The sequence below is a fragment of the Indicator indicator genome, chromosome 6 (assembly GCF_027791375.1).
Source record: "Indicator indicator isolate 239-I01 chromosome 6, UM_Iind_1.1, whole genome shotgun sequence".
In the NCBI taxonomy this organism is placed as follows: domain Eukaryota; kingdom Metazoa; phylum Chordata; class Aves; order Piciformes; family Indicatoridae; genus Indicator; species Indicator indicator.
The window spans coordinates 10,894,996-10,910,606 of NC_072015.1; the positions used below are offsets into that span (position 1 = coordinate 10,894,996).

The following is a 15,611-nucleotide window of genomic DNA, read 5'->3' on the forward strand; positions in this document are numbered from 1 at the left end:
ACCAGGAACTACTCAGAAGGCATAATTTATCCTTCCCCATTAAGACACAGCTTCTTAACTCATTGTACAGGTAGGACTGCCAATAGTGCCTTAGTGATCCTATTATCATGAAAGCTACAGACAAGCAATGACCCCTTATTCCTACTGAATACCTTCTCTTAATTCTGAGTCAAACCACTGCTGGCCTCTTACGTGGCAAAGTGGGTGGGTAGGTGTGGACACATCATTTGTATTCCTGATATTTTCTTCAAGTCATCTATATTGAACTTACTCATTAATCAGAACTTAAAGATACTTCTATGTAAAACAAAACTACATGCATGTTATCCCCTGGTAAAGAAAAGCAAACACTTCCCTGGAAAGTGCTGCTGATCTCCCTTACCTTGCATTTTCTTTTGGTGTGAGTGTAACTTCTCCATCTAAAGCAATATCGATTTCGCAGTGTTCTGGTTGAATTCCTATACCAAAGAGCTGTATATCTTGTGTGGTATCTGCACCAACTCTTGTGTGATCCTAGAAGATAAGCTGTCACTAAGAGACAAGCAAACTACCACTATTTACAAGGAACATATCAGCTAAAGCACTGAGACTGCACCTGCTATATGCTCTCCTTTGCTAAGCACTTCCTTTGCTAAGCAGATTTGGAGACAAAGTCACAAATTGTTTCTTTGTTCTGCACTTTATTTTCATATCTTTTTAGATAAAACAAAAGAAAGCAATTGACAAATTCTGAGTTAAAAACATTCCCACACTATCCTTGCATACAAGCAATAAATACAAGTAGTAAGGATAATCAGCCATGTTACCAAGGCATATATATGATACAGTAAAACAAGGTGGACAGAACTGGCTCCTTTTCACATAACAGCTATGCAGCAACTCCAATAAATATATTAGTATCTACATAATTTCAAGTTATATTGTAAATTCTGCTGCTATGCTTTGCTCTTGTTAGAGAAGTAAATTGCACTAAAGCAGAAGCCTTATCTCTGCCTCTAAAGCAGTAGTCTTTCACAGCTTTATTGACAAGGAGCTCGTATTTCCTTACAAGCTCATTAGGCGAGTATTTGATACTATTTCACTCTGACGTGAGACTAGGCTAAACAGAATGGTATGGAAGTAGGAAAAGACATTTTTGGGTATTTTTACCAGTGCTTCCTTCTTCCCCCTGCCCTCCACTCCTCCCTGCTCTCTTTTCCTGTCGCCAAAACCTGTGTTTATGTTTACTCTTACTGATTGCTACTAAACATCACCTCTTCATGACTAACTCATTCAACACTTAAAGCAATCCTCAACTCACTATCAAGAACAAGCATCTAACATGAGACTCTCACTTCAAGTTCAAGCCAAAAGGCAACTCTGTTCATATCCTGTCTGGGAAAGCCAGACTTTATCTCAAGCCCTGGCACACAATGAGCCTCTCTCCCACTCTTGGCAATCAGGAGATAATTAACAAAACAATAAAGCTGAACTGCAAAGGGAAAACAAAAGCCTAAACAGTAGGAGGTAGCCTATCCTATTTTGCTGCCACTGGGCGTCAAAATCTAAATACACTCTGAAAAACACATTGAGCCAGAAAAATCAAAACAATAAGCAAGTGTCCTTTCATTCTCTTCAGCATCCTGTTTGTACTCTTACCTTTAAATAGTAAACCAGAAGTTCATTGAGCGCAGGGTCCGCATTCAGGTTCACCAGGTAACATTTGTCATCCCCAACCTTGATACCTGAAGACTCAAGAGAAATTCCCATGCTCTCTAGCTGTCTTTGCCTCTCCTGCAAGCACAAAAATAGGTTAACCTCATCTTCTGCAATATGTAGAGACAACTAGAGCAAGTAAATGAAAGCAGGGGAACCAAAGCTGAAGATGCATATGCTGAGCATGCGTTCTGTACATCACTACCAGAAACAGAACTTAAGACATTGTTCAAGTACCATGTGTTTAATAGTAGTTGTACACACCAACGATAAAAATTTAGATCTAATCTTCAAACACCTGCTCCCCAAAGTGGAACTTACTCACTACACAGCTCAATCGATGTTCTTAGAGCTACTCATAAGTAACACATTGTGGCTTTGAACCTCTGCGTTAGTTAAAAACTAGTCTCAGCTCCAATTACTTCAAAGATGATCACAGTCATAGATAATTTAGAAAGTAGCAAGCCACAGTTTGGGTTTATTCTTTAATGTTGTTATTATTAATAATAATTAATGAGATGCTAAATCATCTTTGCTTTGCTACAGTTTGAGGGTTGGGGGGTTTTGTTTGTCTGGCTGGGTTTGATTTTTGCCCGGCTTTTTTATATTTTATTTGAACAGTGCTTGCTCCAAAGTGTGCTTCTGGAACATTCAGACTAGAAAGAGAAACCATCAATACTTGTTCTGCAAGCCACAGAAGGTGGAAATAATGTAAAAGTCCACAGGAATCCAGAAGTCTTATTTCGCTTCTTATTATTGTACTTAAAAATTAGTGTATACCAAAAAAAAAAAAAACAAACCCCACCCAAAACAAAACAAAAAAACCCACTAAACCAAAAGAAGTATTGCCCAGAATTCTGATCCTTTTCTAATTCTTCATTTTCTTAGTTACTTCGAGGTAAGCACATCTAAGATTCTACTGTTTAGAAAGAAACGAGCCACCCAAACATATTTCACATATTTCAGTTGATTTTTTTTAAACAAATTATTAGCTTTTATCAGTGATATTGTGACACACAGCAACCTTTATTCTAGTGGAATTTAGACAGAAATTTAGACAAAAAACAACCAACCAACCAAAAAAAAAATCAGAAATGAGGGGAATAGAAAAAAATAGAGGGTTTTTAAATAGCTGGTGGCAAAGACGTACAGTCCACTAAAGCTCATGAAATTCAATTGACTTGCACTATGTGAGCATCTGGCCTTTTGTGCTCTGAAATACCTGTGCAATTTCTTCTGTTTTCCTTAGCTTTTCTTCCCAGGTGACTGTTAGCTCTTTTATAAGTTTTTCAGATTCTTCCAATTTTTCCTTCAGTTCTGGTGCCTTCATGGCCTAAATGATAGAGATTAGCAAAAACATTCAGCTACTCTTCCCACCTCAACATCTGCTTGCACAGGGAAAGTAAACACAGCAACAGAACACAAAATGCAACAAATACAGAATTCAACTGTATCTCCAGGTTTTTCATGGCTGAAGAGCAAGAAACAGGCCATTTGCAAAGGAAGAAGACAGAATCAAGCTTATAATGGGTCTAGATTTGAAATAGCTGAAGACTGACACAGCTCCAGAGGCTAACAGAACCCACAAAATCTCTGGGCCTGGCCACTCAGGCTTTAATGTCTGCATAAAATTATCTGCATATTGAAAAACTTCAAGTCTTAGCTGTCTGGAACTCAAAAGTCTTTCTTCCAAAACTAGTTTCAAATGCAAATACCTTTCAATATTTACCCTTTAACTCCATCTTGGTTGTGTAAGTGTTCCTAGAGTCATATTAATGCTTTGAGACTCAACCTGTTGATTACTTTCAAAGACACAAGTGCTTTGGAGCTAACTATGTCTCATTTCACAGCAGGAAACAAAAGCAGAGAGTTCAAATATGCCCAGTGTCAAGTAACAACTGTAACTGGAATTATAGGTTGGCTTATAACTCTATACAACTGTTTTTAACAGAAGGTATACAAGAAAAAAAAATATTCTAAAAATTTTTTTAAGCCTTGGACACTTCCCTACTGACTGTGTTCACCCACTGTCCACCAACATAATTAAGAGCATGCTACAATAATATTTTCTGATTTTAAATACGGGGTTAGAGCAGATATTTATGGAAAAGTTAATGGCGCCTTTTTCTTAAAGCAGATTTCCCCATTTCAGTCTCTAAGGAACCGTTCATACAAGGCATGCTATTCCTTAAATGAATATGAAGTTTAAACACCACAGAAATTTACACATTGCTGGTCTTTTTCCACTAACATTTTTGTGTCTTGCTTGAAAAGAAAAAAACCCAAACGACAAAAAAAAAATCCCACAGCAATAATTTCCTGCAGTGCCTAGTTTCTCCAGATACAGCATCGTAAGATACTTTGGGTTAGAAGGGACTTTCAAAGGTCATCTGGTCCAAACACCTTGCAGTCAGGAGGGACATCTTTAACTAGATCAAGTTGCTTAGAGTCCCAGAATGCTCTGGAATGTTCCCAAGGACAGGGCATCCACCACCTCTCTGGGCAGCCTGTGTCAGTGTTTCACCACCCTCACTGTAAAATTTTACTCCTTGTACCCAGTCTAAATTTCCCTTCTTTTAAACTCCTTAACCTGTCACAAGAGGTTCTACTAAGATGACTTGTCACCCATCTTTCTTATAGGCTCCCTTTAAGTGCTGAAAGGTCACTATAAGGTCTTTTCAGAGGCCACAATAAGATATCACCAAGTAAATTTCTGCTAGTAAGTCTACAGAATGAAGTTGTAATCAAGCTTTTATCTGTGCTGCCTCAACTTCTTCAAGAGCAGCCTATTCTGACAAAGCTCACCATCAGTACAATGTCATTAAAAAGTTATTAAAATTAAACAAACACTGTGTTGGATTTGTTTCAGAAAATAAAGTTAGGGTTTAGGATGAGGGTTTTTTTAAGTGTAAGACTGCAAGACTCTTCTCATTTTTTAAGGCTTAAAGAGAATGTTAATCTTCTATTCAGAGTTTGATGTTTCCTTGGGACGCTCAGTTTACATTGTGCTGTAACATTACCTCTGCTTGAGAGAGTTGTTCTTTCAGTTTTTCAACTTCTTCACGTAGTTCCCTGATGACCCTGGCATTTGGATCTTCATTCACTATAGCATGATTAACTATCCTTTTGGCTCTGTCTGCATATCTCAGCGTAGAGAGTGTTTCTTCATAGTTGTCTGCTGCTGGACTGATCGTGGCTATCATGGCAGTTTGGCTATTTCCTCCCAAGTTGTCCTGTAGATAGTAGCCACAAAGTTTGAGGGTAAAAAATTGCTCTGAGACTATGCAATATCGTTACGACACTTAAAATACAAAGCTTATACTTTAAACACTGAAAGGTACTCTGGATGTAAACTACCCAACGTGATCTATAAACATTTCCAGCCACATCCACCAGCTTTAATTCCACTATGACTGAAAAAGGCCAAACAGGACTTCACATAGAATTAACACAGAGTAGACTTAGCTGTCCATATCTTGGAACAACTTATAGCTATGAGACGAGAAGTGTACATACACAAAGGCATGCCACAATGACCCCACAAACTATTGAGCTGACTTCTTGTGAACAGGGTGAATGAAAAAATATTAATTACCTTGAGAAGCCAAGTGAGTACAGAGTCTCTGTAAGGCACAAACTTGTTTTTCCCCTTCCCGGCTGCTTGGTCAGCAAGTGATGATATAACCAAGCCCAGCGTTGAAAGTGATCTATAAATGTAGAACAGTAGAACAGCTTTAACACATAGTCAAAATGTAACTTTAGTTAAACACAGAAAAGGGGATTTGATAAGGAGTTTAATGAAATTCTGCAGGATATAAATGATGTTAAAATATCAGAATAACTGAAACTGGAAATGGTCACAGACGATCAGCTAGCCCATTGCCCTGCTCCAAACACAGCAATGAATTTATTCACATTTCATATCTGGAAGAAAAAAATTGGATATCTACAGTGTTTCATCTGGTACTAAGACCAAGTTCTGGGAAGATTAAGTTGAAATATCTGGATACTTAAAGAACTCCTGAAAGTGCAAAGCAAACTACTTCATTGCCTTTGCATCTTGGGACACTATCTCATGACACTGTTATGAGTCAGTGTTGACAGCACAGCAAGAATGCCCTGTCTCTAGGATCCACGTTTTAAGAGCACTGGCTCAACAACAGACAAACTGAACAATTTTCCAGCCATAAGGAGGCACCCTCAACACAAAGCTAGCTACAGCCCAGGAGAACTAGTCTGTCTGGTGAAGCAGTAACTCATCAGCCATCACAAAACAATGGAAGACTGCTCATTAGAGCGACTGATTAGGAACTCCCTTGAAAAAGGGGTTGACTTGCAATTGAGGTGAAGTCTCACTAGCTTCTTGTGGGGGGAAAAGACCCAACCATCTCCCAGTTAGAAAAATGTTGTGCAAGCATGAAAGAGAAAAGTCCCCAAATTGCTTAGCAGACATCCCAAACATCAGTCTAGAATCATCAGGATAATACTACAGGTAACTTGCTCACTTTGGTACATGCACCACTTCTACTGACAGGGGCAACTGTATCAGCAATCTGTTCAAAGCATGTGTGCATTATATTATTCAATTGTTATACAATCCTGTGTAAATTGTAAGCGACATTGGGGCTCTTGGGGTGAGTGTGTTTAAGATAATGAGGTGGTTCAGAAGCCTGAGAACATTAAACAGATGCCTGAAGAGTTTTTAAAAAGACAGCACTGAAGTGCAAGAGGCTATCTTGTCTGTCATACTCATGCCTAATTATCCAGCTACTCTCTATGACTCCCAAGGAAAACTTTCAGCAGCGTCACAATTAGACAGTCAAATAAATATTTAATTGTACTGCTCCACTCCATCCTTTTGAGGCTTCTTTTCAAATTAGTAGTACTATTTTTAGTGGATAGGCAGTGTTTGCACATATTTGTAACAGGGTCTTAGTATCGCTTGAAACTACCAGTGGTTCAACAATAATGTCTAGAAAACAATAAAAATGTTGCAGAATAATATTTCAAGGGAGATATCGGAGGACAAGTTAACGAGAACCACTGTGTGTGTCACAGGAGATGTCCCATGTTGCATATCGCACAAAGTGGTATGAAGATAGAATATACCTGAAGGCAAAATAAAAAGAAATGTAAGGAGAGGCTAGACAACCTGATCTCCCAAGAGAGAATTCCATTTTGTATACTTGTCTGTAGGATAACTTTCCCATTCACCTCTGAAAATTCACAACAAAAAGGACACTGTTCATTTGTGACCTAAACAAAAGCCTAACAACCTCTGAAAACTTGTGGGGGGAAGGATGGGGGAGGGAGAACTGGTTCTTGCCTCCAGTCCTTGGTCTCCACAGACAAGAGATGACAGTGTGCTAAATATGCATACTATGGTACTGTACACTGCTCCATAGCAACCTCCTACTGCACAACTGAAGAGCACCACCAACACACTCTTGATGAAGTCCACCTTTAAGGAGCATAAAGTTAAAAAGCCACCTTGGCCTACTTTCCTCCAATTCCTTTCCCCCTCTTTAAATGAGGGGAAATGTGAAAACCAGAATTCAAAACTGTGGGAGAAGGAAGAAAAGGACACTCAGGGGGATGGGAAGAACAGGGATTAAAAAAGGCCTGTCATTGAAAACTATTTCACAACAGGGCTGCAACATCAACTTATGGGCACTGTATTTTAACGAACAGGAAATTATAAGTTATTCTTTATTAACACAGGATTAAAAGATATGATAATATTTTTCCTCTTAATAAATACCGGTTTTATGTTAAGACTTAACTGTTAACATCTGCAATAAAGGCCAAACCAGGATCCTTTATGTATTCTGCTTGAGATTTCTTAACACAAAGCTGTTTAAAGACTTTAAGGAAACCTGTAAAAGAAATGGCTGCCCAACACCATAATTACAGGACTCATCTGCTGCTTTCCTTCGTGCTAAGTGATGCATCAGAGTTCCGTCATTACTGTGATCCTGCCTCACACTACTTATATAATCAATCAACCAGAAGGTCTAATTAGCCCGTAGAGCACAGCAGATTGAGGCAGCTCAGAAGCAGTAGAGTGACCTTACATGGAACAAGAGCATGGGAAAGAACCCATTGTACACTTTCTGTTCCCCTTGTCCCTACTCCTCAGACATGACCATGCTGCCCTTGCTAATGGGTGGTGGGAAGCTCATAGGCTCCACTATCAGCCTGAGTCAGCAGTGTTCAAACGGAAATGGTACTTCCTCACCATAAGGAACAACTTGGTTCCTAAATTACACTCATTCAAGCTACTTCTGTACAATTTACAACCAAAATCTTCAATGAACAGAATCCACCTTTCTATTTATTAGTTAACTCCCAAGAGGAAAAACCTCCCTAAAACCAGCTTTGAGGCAGACCTGTCTCAACCCATTCCTTCACCCCCCTACCACCTACATTTTAAAGACTTCTTTTTTCCACATTCTCAAGAATGACAACAGCTGATTTTACTAAATCAGAGTTAAAATTGCAGACTGCTTACAGAAAGTATTTCTCTTAGCCACTAATTGACAGCTTGTTTATTCTGCTTCCTCCTACTATTGTATTCCAGAAATTCTTTGACTACACCACAAAGAGTTGTTAAGCACCTGCATTTCTATGCTCTGTATGGGAACTAGGCAACCTAGGGAGGAACAAGCACATCCAGCTTTTCTGACATATAGCAAGCCCTCCCAAACCTCAATAACAAAGAGCAGACTACTCAAAACCTTCACCAAGGCAACTCTGCATCAGCTTCGAGAAAAAGCAGAAGTAATCTTTATTACAACTTTCTGAAGATGTTAATAAAATGACACAACTCTCGTTTCAGTAAGTGGGAGAGCAATCCACCACCTCCCCAATGTGACTTGCTGTCCTGAGGTTGGGACAACAGGGTCTTATAAAACATGTTTACAACTTCTGAGGCTTCCAGTAAAAGTTAGACTTTATCAAAGCTCCAAGAACAGCAAAAGTCCAACAGGAGACACCAAGCACAGCACTACAAATTCTTTCTTCTACCAGTTCCAAAATAGATTTCGAATAGTGAATGCTTAATAAATGGGCCAAGTAATACAGATTTGTACCACATAAGAATTTAGTTGATGGGAAAATGCAGAGCTGTCCCTCCCCACCCCGCCCTTTTTTTTTTTTTTTTTTTTGTAAATATCTTTTACAGAAAAGTTTGGTGATTGCATCTGAAGTCCTGTATTGTCAAAGAGGATCAGCACAGAAAATTAACCTTCCCCTACTGCATCCATACCACAGAAAGGTTTAACAGAGTAAACATCCCAATAGGGAAAAAAAAAAAGGTTTTCCATACCTATAGCCACACTTTCAGTTTGTTAGCAGCTGTTAGAATAGTTGACATTTGAATTCTTCTGTGAGAATTAGAAAAATACATCTAATTCCACCTTTGTTTATACAAAATACAAGTACAGTTTCTAGTAAAAGAAACCGTGGGGTAAAGGTACAACACCTGCTATTAGGCATAAGGACAATGTCAGCGTGGCTATCAACATGATGCATTAAACACAAGGCAGATTAGAAATTAAGCTAGAAAGAGTAGAATACGTGCATACTTTTTAAAAAGTTAAACTATTTTTAAGTATAAAAGCTGTTCAAACACACTTTGTGCTGTCATTGTTAACTTAAAACACCAAAACACTTTGTAACATTTTAAAATTAAATTGAAAAAGCAGTACCTTTTAATGTAATAGTTAAACTCTTTCTTTACCAGGAAAATTATTGTATTTAAGGCAGAGGTAAGAGTGTGTGAAATTCTTGCTTTTGGACAATATCACAGTAATTATGGTTAAAAAGTGCCTTGAAACTTGTCATTGCTTGAATACAAATGCCCAAGGCAATACTTAACTAACACAGCTTCATTCTGATCTGGTTTTCTTAAACTGTGAATTATACTCTTACATATTTTAATACATGTTGGAACAAAGCCATTCAACTCTGCAACTTTGCATTCTTCCTTGAGCTGATGAGACAAACACATGAGCCTGGGGACAGGGTGTATAAATGAATCACAAAAGGTATATACTTAATTAAAGAGCTCTGCTGTCACTTTTTCCAGATAAAACTCATACAGTCCTCATGTGAGTCAAGTATGAATCAGGACCCTAATGTCAACGTAAGGAAACACAGTATTTAGCACAGAGCAGCTGAAAACTGCATTGATTTTTTTTCTGATGAGGTCTATTGCTTGAACTGAATTTGTTGAGAAGTACACCCTGAAAAGGAGGCCAAGATAAAGCTTTGCAGCCTGTGTATGCCAACATCTTACTTGTTTATGTTGCTGCCTTCCTTCAGACGTTCTCCTGCAGCTCCTGTTTTGGACACTCTCTCACTCCCAGCCAAATCCACCAGGCTGACCTTGCTGACCTTCTCTCCAGAATTCTGTCCAGATGGGACATGGGAGAACAACAACTAAGAAACACAAAGTTCTAACACGTGTGACACTGGCAATATGAAACACTGTGGGTTAAAATATAAAATTCAAGGTATGACAGAAAAAAGGAATTGTCAGAGGTTTCACAGCAATTTACTATAAAACACATGAGTGGCTTGAAGGGTTGAAGCACTAATGATCCAGAATCAGCTATGTGATAACATCAGTAACCTTCCTGTCAGAGTAGCCCATTAAAATATATAAACTTCAGCAACAGCTAGGACCTAAGACAGGTTTTATGGTGCCAATGATCTTTGAAATGTGACCCAAAAGTTTGCTTTATCTGGTATGCTTCCTTGCTTTTGCAGGGATCTCTCAGTCTTAACTGGTCTTGCCATATTATTTGGATCACTGGACTTCCATGGCATTTAAGGTAGAAACACAGCCAAACGGATAGTGTGTGGAAGAGGAAGGAAGAAAAATAAATCACCACAACTTCACAAATTAATCAACAGAAATACATACACCAGAATGCAGGTCAAAAAGTGTCTGAGTCACTATAATATTGAATACAGCATGAGACCGACTGCTTTCCTCATTCATGTTGGTTGCAGCAACTGTTCGTGATTTGTTTCCCTCCGACATCAGTGACTCAATATCCTAGAGCAAAAAGAGTAAGAAGTGATGCTAGGGATAAAAGCAAGTATTGTGCTTGCTGAATAAAATCCCCATCTAGATGGAAGGGTGTGTATGTGTGGGAGAAAAGGAACAAGGGAAATTAGAAGTAATGAGAAAATTCTTAAAACTCATTTTGAAATGCAATGGAACAGAGGGCATGAAATTCCACAGAAAGACATTAAATCACATCTCTGGTTTTAAGGGCTGTGCTTAAAAGCCCAGCAACTACACTCAATGCACCATTTCCTTATCTGCTGCTGAAATATCTTGGCAACATCCACATTACAGATTATATTGTTCAATGCCAGTAATCAGGCCATCACAGATCTACTTACACAAGTGAACCTGATGCACCTCTTTACTGAACTGCACTAATACTGTCTTCATTTAATTGGCTCAAAGTGTTACCTCACTTGGAGCCTGGACCTTCCCACGTAAGCAGGCATGATAAGATGACTATGCTAAGTCTGGTCTACGTGCTTGCTGAGTCTTTCAAGACAGTTTTCATAAAAGTTATCAGCCAAAAGCTAAGCATGAACAAGATTTTCTAGAAGTGGAAAGCACACTTTCTTTATTCAAAGCAGACAATTCACCATAAAAGCTGCAAAAGCAGTTTTCATAACTATAACATGCACAATGCTTCAGAGAAATAAAAATCACTATAAAAAAAAGCAAAATGGTTTACACATATTAAAAAAAATTGAAGTTAATTCTTCATATAAAACTAGTATTTCCAAAACAGTTTCTTTATAAAATGGACAGCCTATGCAATTCATACAATTGCACTACCTGCAATATTTCCATTGTAGCTGTAGTAGTTCATTGATTTATTTGAATGTGTTTTGGTAAGTGAGGTGGGCTCAGGTGCTGTCATGATATAAATTATGAATTATATAAGCCACACTGTAGCTTCCCACACAATACATCTGTATGAAATTAGAGGTTGCATTCAACAACCAAGTCATAGGAAGATTAATATTAACATTCTTGTTTTGGAAGCCTCATATTTCCTGTGTCAAGGAAAAATTGTGTTCTTGGTGTATACTATATATACTGCATATAGACACTGCAAAATAAAGAGGTATTACTATTCTATTTTTAACCAGCATTCAATGCTTTTACATGAAATAAATACTCCTGAAGCATCAGAGAACTTTGTGATTGACAGAGACCATGAACACATGAAGCAGAATACCTGGATGGACACTTTCCTCTTATATATTCCTGTTGCTTATGTACACAGGTGTTATTTATAAACTTGTCATTGGTTTAGATTTACCTCAAAGTTTGTAACAGCCAGCTGAGACAGGCCATCTACATATGGACCCAACACTTTGTGCTCTCGAACCTTAAGGGACTGCCGACTCCTATGGAATAAAATAGACTTCATGCACAATCCACTAGTGTGGACTTAATTGAAACATCAAAAGTTATAGTATGAACTTGTAAGAATCTTCTATATAAAAGAAAACAATTTGGGTCTTTTAATTGTATCAGGAGGAAAAAAAGAGTCTTCCAGATGGTTTTTAAATCAAATTAACCACAAGAACACATTAATGTAACCAGTGTTAATCTATATACTTGAATTATTTTTAATGTATCCTCCCACCCCAGTAAGTGGCTGCAACAAAACCTGAAACGTGTTATTTGGTGGAAAGGAAGCTGCCAAAAAAAGGAAACAAAAAAAGTATCAACCCTCCTCCACCAATTTGCTAAAGTTTTATCTCTTCTTGTATTTTTCATGCTTCGACATCTATCAAGAAAGTTTTAAATCTACCTTTTTAACTAACTTGCATACTTACTCACCACCTAGTGCAATTATGTTCAAGAATCATAATATACTACATATATGTAGTACATATATATACATGTAGTACATATATACATGTATGTAAAACCAGTACTCAGCTGAAAAAGCCTATCACACTACCTCGTCTAGATGTCTCCAAGCCACAGAGTCTAACCAGTATTTTTATGTAGACAATATGGAAGAGTGCCACAAGCATATTCTGCAGAGTTGCCCTTCCGCATTCAGAAGTTCAACATCTGAAGCACAAAAATTGAGTTGTAAATAAGCTTCAAACTCCTTCTAGTTGACAAAAATTCTTACCTGAACATGATCTGAATCATCTGACAAAAATACCCAACAACTTACTTGTACCTAGTCTCACATTCTGGTGGTAGACTACTTCGTGCAGTATTTGTTTGCATCATTATAATGGCATCCCAAAGTTTAAATTGATCTGTGCAAGTTACTACTTCATATACAGACTTCACTTTTTTTTTTTTTCTGATGTTTGGTATCTAATCCTTTCTAAGGAAGTGGTATAAACATACATCTTGAGAAAAACTTCCAAAATTTATTTCTACTTTTATAGTTTCAGACAAAAATAAGGAAGGCTGAGAGGGAGAGTAATGCTACTCACCCTTTTGGGTCAAGCAGATCTCTGACTTTCTCATTGTAGATTTCCATATAGGACACTTCAACTTTAAAAGTATGGGACTCATTTTCTTCCACAGAGATTCTCTGAAATAAAGCACAACAGAGCCGTGGGATCAGACCCAGCTGCTCTGCATTGCCCATCATTGAAAAGGATTTTCCTGAACCTAAAGGGAAAAAGAAGAAAATGCTTTAGAACATAAGTCTGAGATACTAATTTGTTCATGAAGCGCATTTTTATTCCTCCAGAAGCACGTATCACAACAACATGACATGCTATTTCAGACAGCTTGTTGTTTGGACTACAAAGCACATGTAAACAAAAAGAGAAATTATCTCAAAGTTTTCTTTCAGCAAAGCCATTATTTAGGACCTCTTTGAACATACTCAAACACAAGACTGAACAAGCCTTCAGTATGAACTACTCTTTTCAGGCTTGGAAAGTGGCTCCAAGAGGTAGCAACTAGGAACATACTTACAGAGCTGCTTTAAGAAATTTACATGGTCACTGCCTGTGCTATTGCTTGACATTTAACATTATGGCATTTCAAAATACAATTTAAAATATTATCTAGCTTAATCTTTGTTTTGTCCTTCCCATGTGCACAAAAAGCATCATTCCCCTCTAGCACAGAAGACTCACCTGTCTGTCCATAGGCAAAAATACAAGCATTGTATCCCTGAAAGGCCTTTTCAAGAATTCCTTCTCCAAGGCACTTGAACACCACTTCTTGACCTAGAAAATAATTAAATTTATTTTAAATTGAATAGGAAAAAAAGAAAAAAAAAAAAAAAAAAAAAAGCTTTGCCATCTGTTTTTTACTACTGAGTAAAGACTGGTGAACAAATATTTTCCTATACAACTGACTGACAAGTTCAAAACTGTTGGCTGAAATGAGTGTAATCGATACCTCTGCATTCAAATACCTTGCTGATTTTCCTATAAAGGGAGCAATAATTTGAGAGATGTCATACAGGCTGAATGCTTAGAAAATAATATAAAATTTAGACAGCTAAGCGGAAATTTGGCAAATATACATCCTTTAAATCACAAACTATACCCAAAATGATTCTGAAACAGAATAGCAATCAAACCTATTAGTGAACTAGACTATTAGAGATACTACTATTTCTAGCATGGTATTTGCTGTAATTGTTCTCTTGGGAACTGGTCTCAAGATTCACCACAAACTATTATGATTAACTCTGTGGCAAGGTGATGCTGGAAGCAAGACCAAAGCATTACAATAACATTCAGGGAGGAAGAGCATATTAGGAAGCTGCAAGACTTCAGAGCTGTTTGAGGATATATTCTGCCAGAGGTATAGTTTGAAACAGCAGCTGCAGAATTTCATAGTCTGAACATTGTCTCCCCATGCCAGTCAGATATTAGACGTGCTTCATGCTTTTACATGTTGAACATAAGAACAGGCGTAGTGGTTAGGTTTTTAATAGGAAAGCCTGGAATCTGTACATTGCAAGAAGGGCCAATGGATTGTCTGCTTTTAGTTCAGATCAGGGAATTGCACCAGCTATGTGTACACACAAAGTAAGTAGATCTAAGCTAGGGAAAGTACTTATATACCTTCCAATGTTTGGTTTTAAACTTAAATCCACTACCTGGTGACCTTTTAAAACAGCTATGCTCAGCAGAATCTCCCATTTTGGCAGTTTACTTTCAGCAGTTGTCAGTTACAAGAAATTTTGTACAGTGATGCAACAGTGATTTCCATAGTTCTCAAAACAGAACACGCTCGTGTTAAAAATTTCTAACTATATCCCAATACATTGCATGAGAATAACTGTACTCCATGATCCTTAATGTGTGAAGAGGGGCTATGAAATTACTAACGATTCTAAAATAAAAGCCTCACATTATCTACCCAGGCTTGCATTTGAAAACCTTAGATGGAATCTCTAAGCCAGCATGAATTATCAGAACATTTAGGTTTGGAAAATATGTAAGATAATACAAAGTCCCTGAAAACAAAGTCCAATACATACCTTGACACGACAGAATACAATACACATCATTGTCAGAATTAGATACTTAAAGTATTCTCTCTTATCATAGAATCATAGCATCAACCAGGTTGGAAGAGACCTCCAAGATCATCCAGTCCAACCCATCACCCAGCCCTATCCAATCAACTAGACCATGGCACTAAGTGCCTCATTCAGTCTTCTCTTGAACATCTCCAGGGAGGGTGACTCCACCACCTCCCTGGGCAGCACATTCCAATGGGCAATCACCCTCTCTGTGAAGAACTTCCTCCTAACATCCAGCCTATACCTCCCCTGGCACAACTTGACACTGTGTCCTCTTGTTCTGCTGCTGGTTGCTTGGGAGAAGAGACCAACCCCCACCTGCCTACAACCTCCCCTCAGGTAGCT

At 38.0% G+C, this 15,611-nt stretch overlaps 1 protein-coding gene across 1 annotated transcript in view; it reads right to left on the bottom strand.

The window, feature by feature from the left end:
• Positions 1 to 15,611, bottom strand: part of KIF13A (kinesin family member 13A) — a 107,133-nt gene that overhangs the window by 36,099 nt on the left and 55,423 nt on the right. Inside the window, exons 5-14 of the mRNA XM_054381844.1 lie at positions 13,861 to 13,953; positions 13,204 to 13,384; positions 12,057 to 12,144; positions 10,625 to 10,759; positions 9,995 to 10,107; positions 5,291 to 5,402; positions 4,716 to 4,928; positions 2,918 to 3,028; positions 1,639 to 1,773; positions 383 to 513 (exon numbers count right to left, since the gene is read on the bottom strand). Coding sequence (XP_054237819.1) covers positions 383 to 513; positions 1,639 to 1,773; positions 2,918 to 3,028; positions 4,716 to 4,928; positions 5,291 to 5,402; positions 9,995 to 10,107; positions 10,625 to 10,759; positions 12,057 to 12,144; positions 13,204 to 13,384; positions 13,861 to 13,953 — 1,312 coding nt within the window. The remainder of the gene's footprint in view (positions 1 to 382; positions 514 to 1,638; positions 1,774 to 2,917; positions 3,029 to 4,715; positions 4,929 to 5,290; positions 5,403 to 9,994; positions 10,108 to 10,624; positions 10,760 to 12,056; positions 12,145 to 13,203; positions 13,385 to 13,860; positions 13,954 to 15,611) is intronic.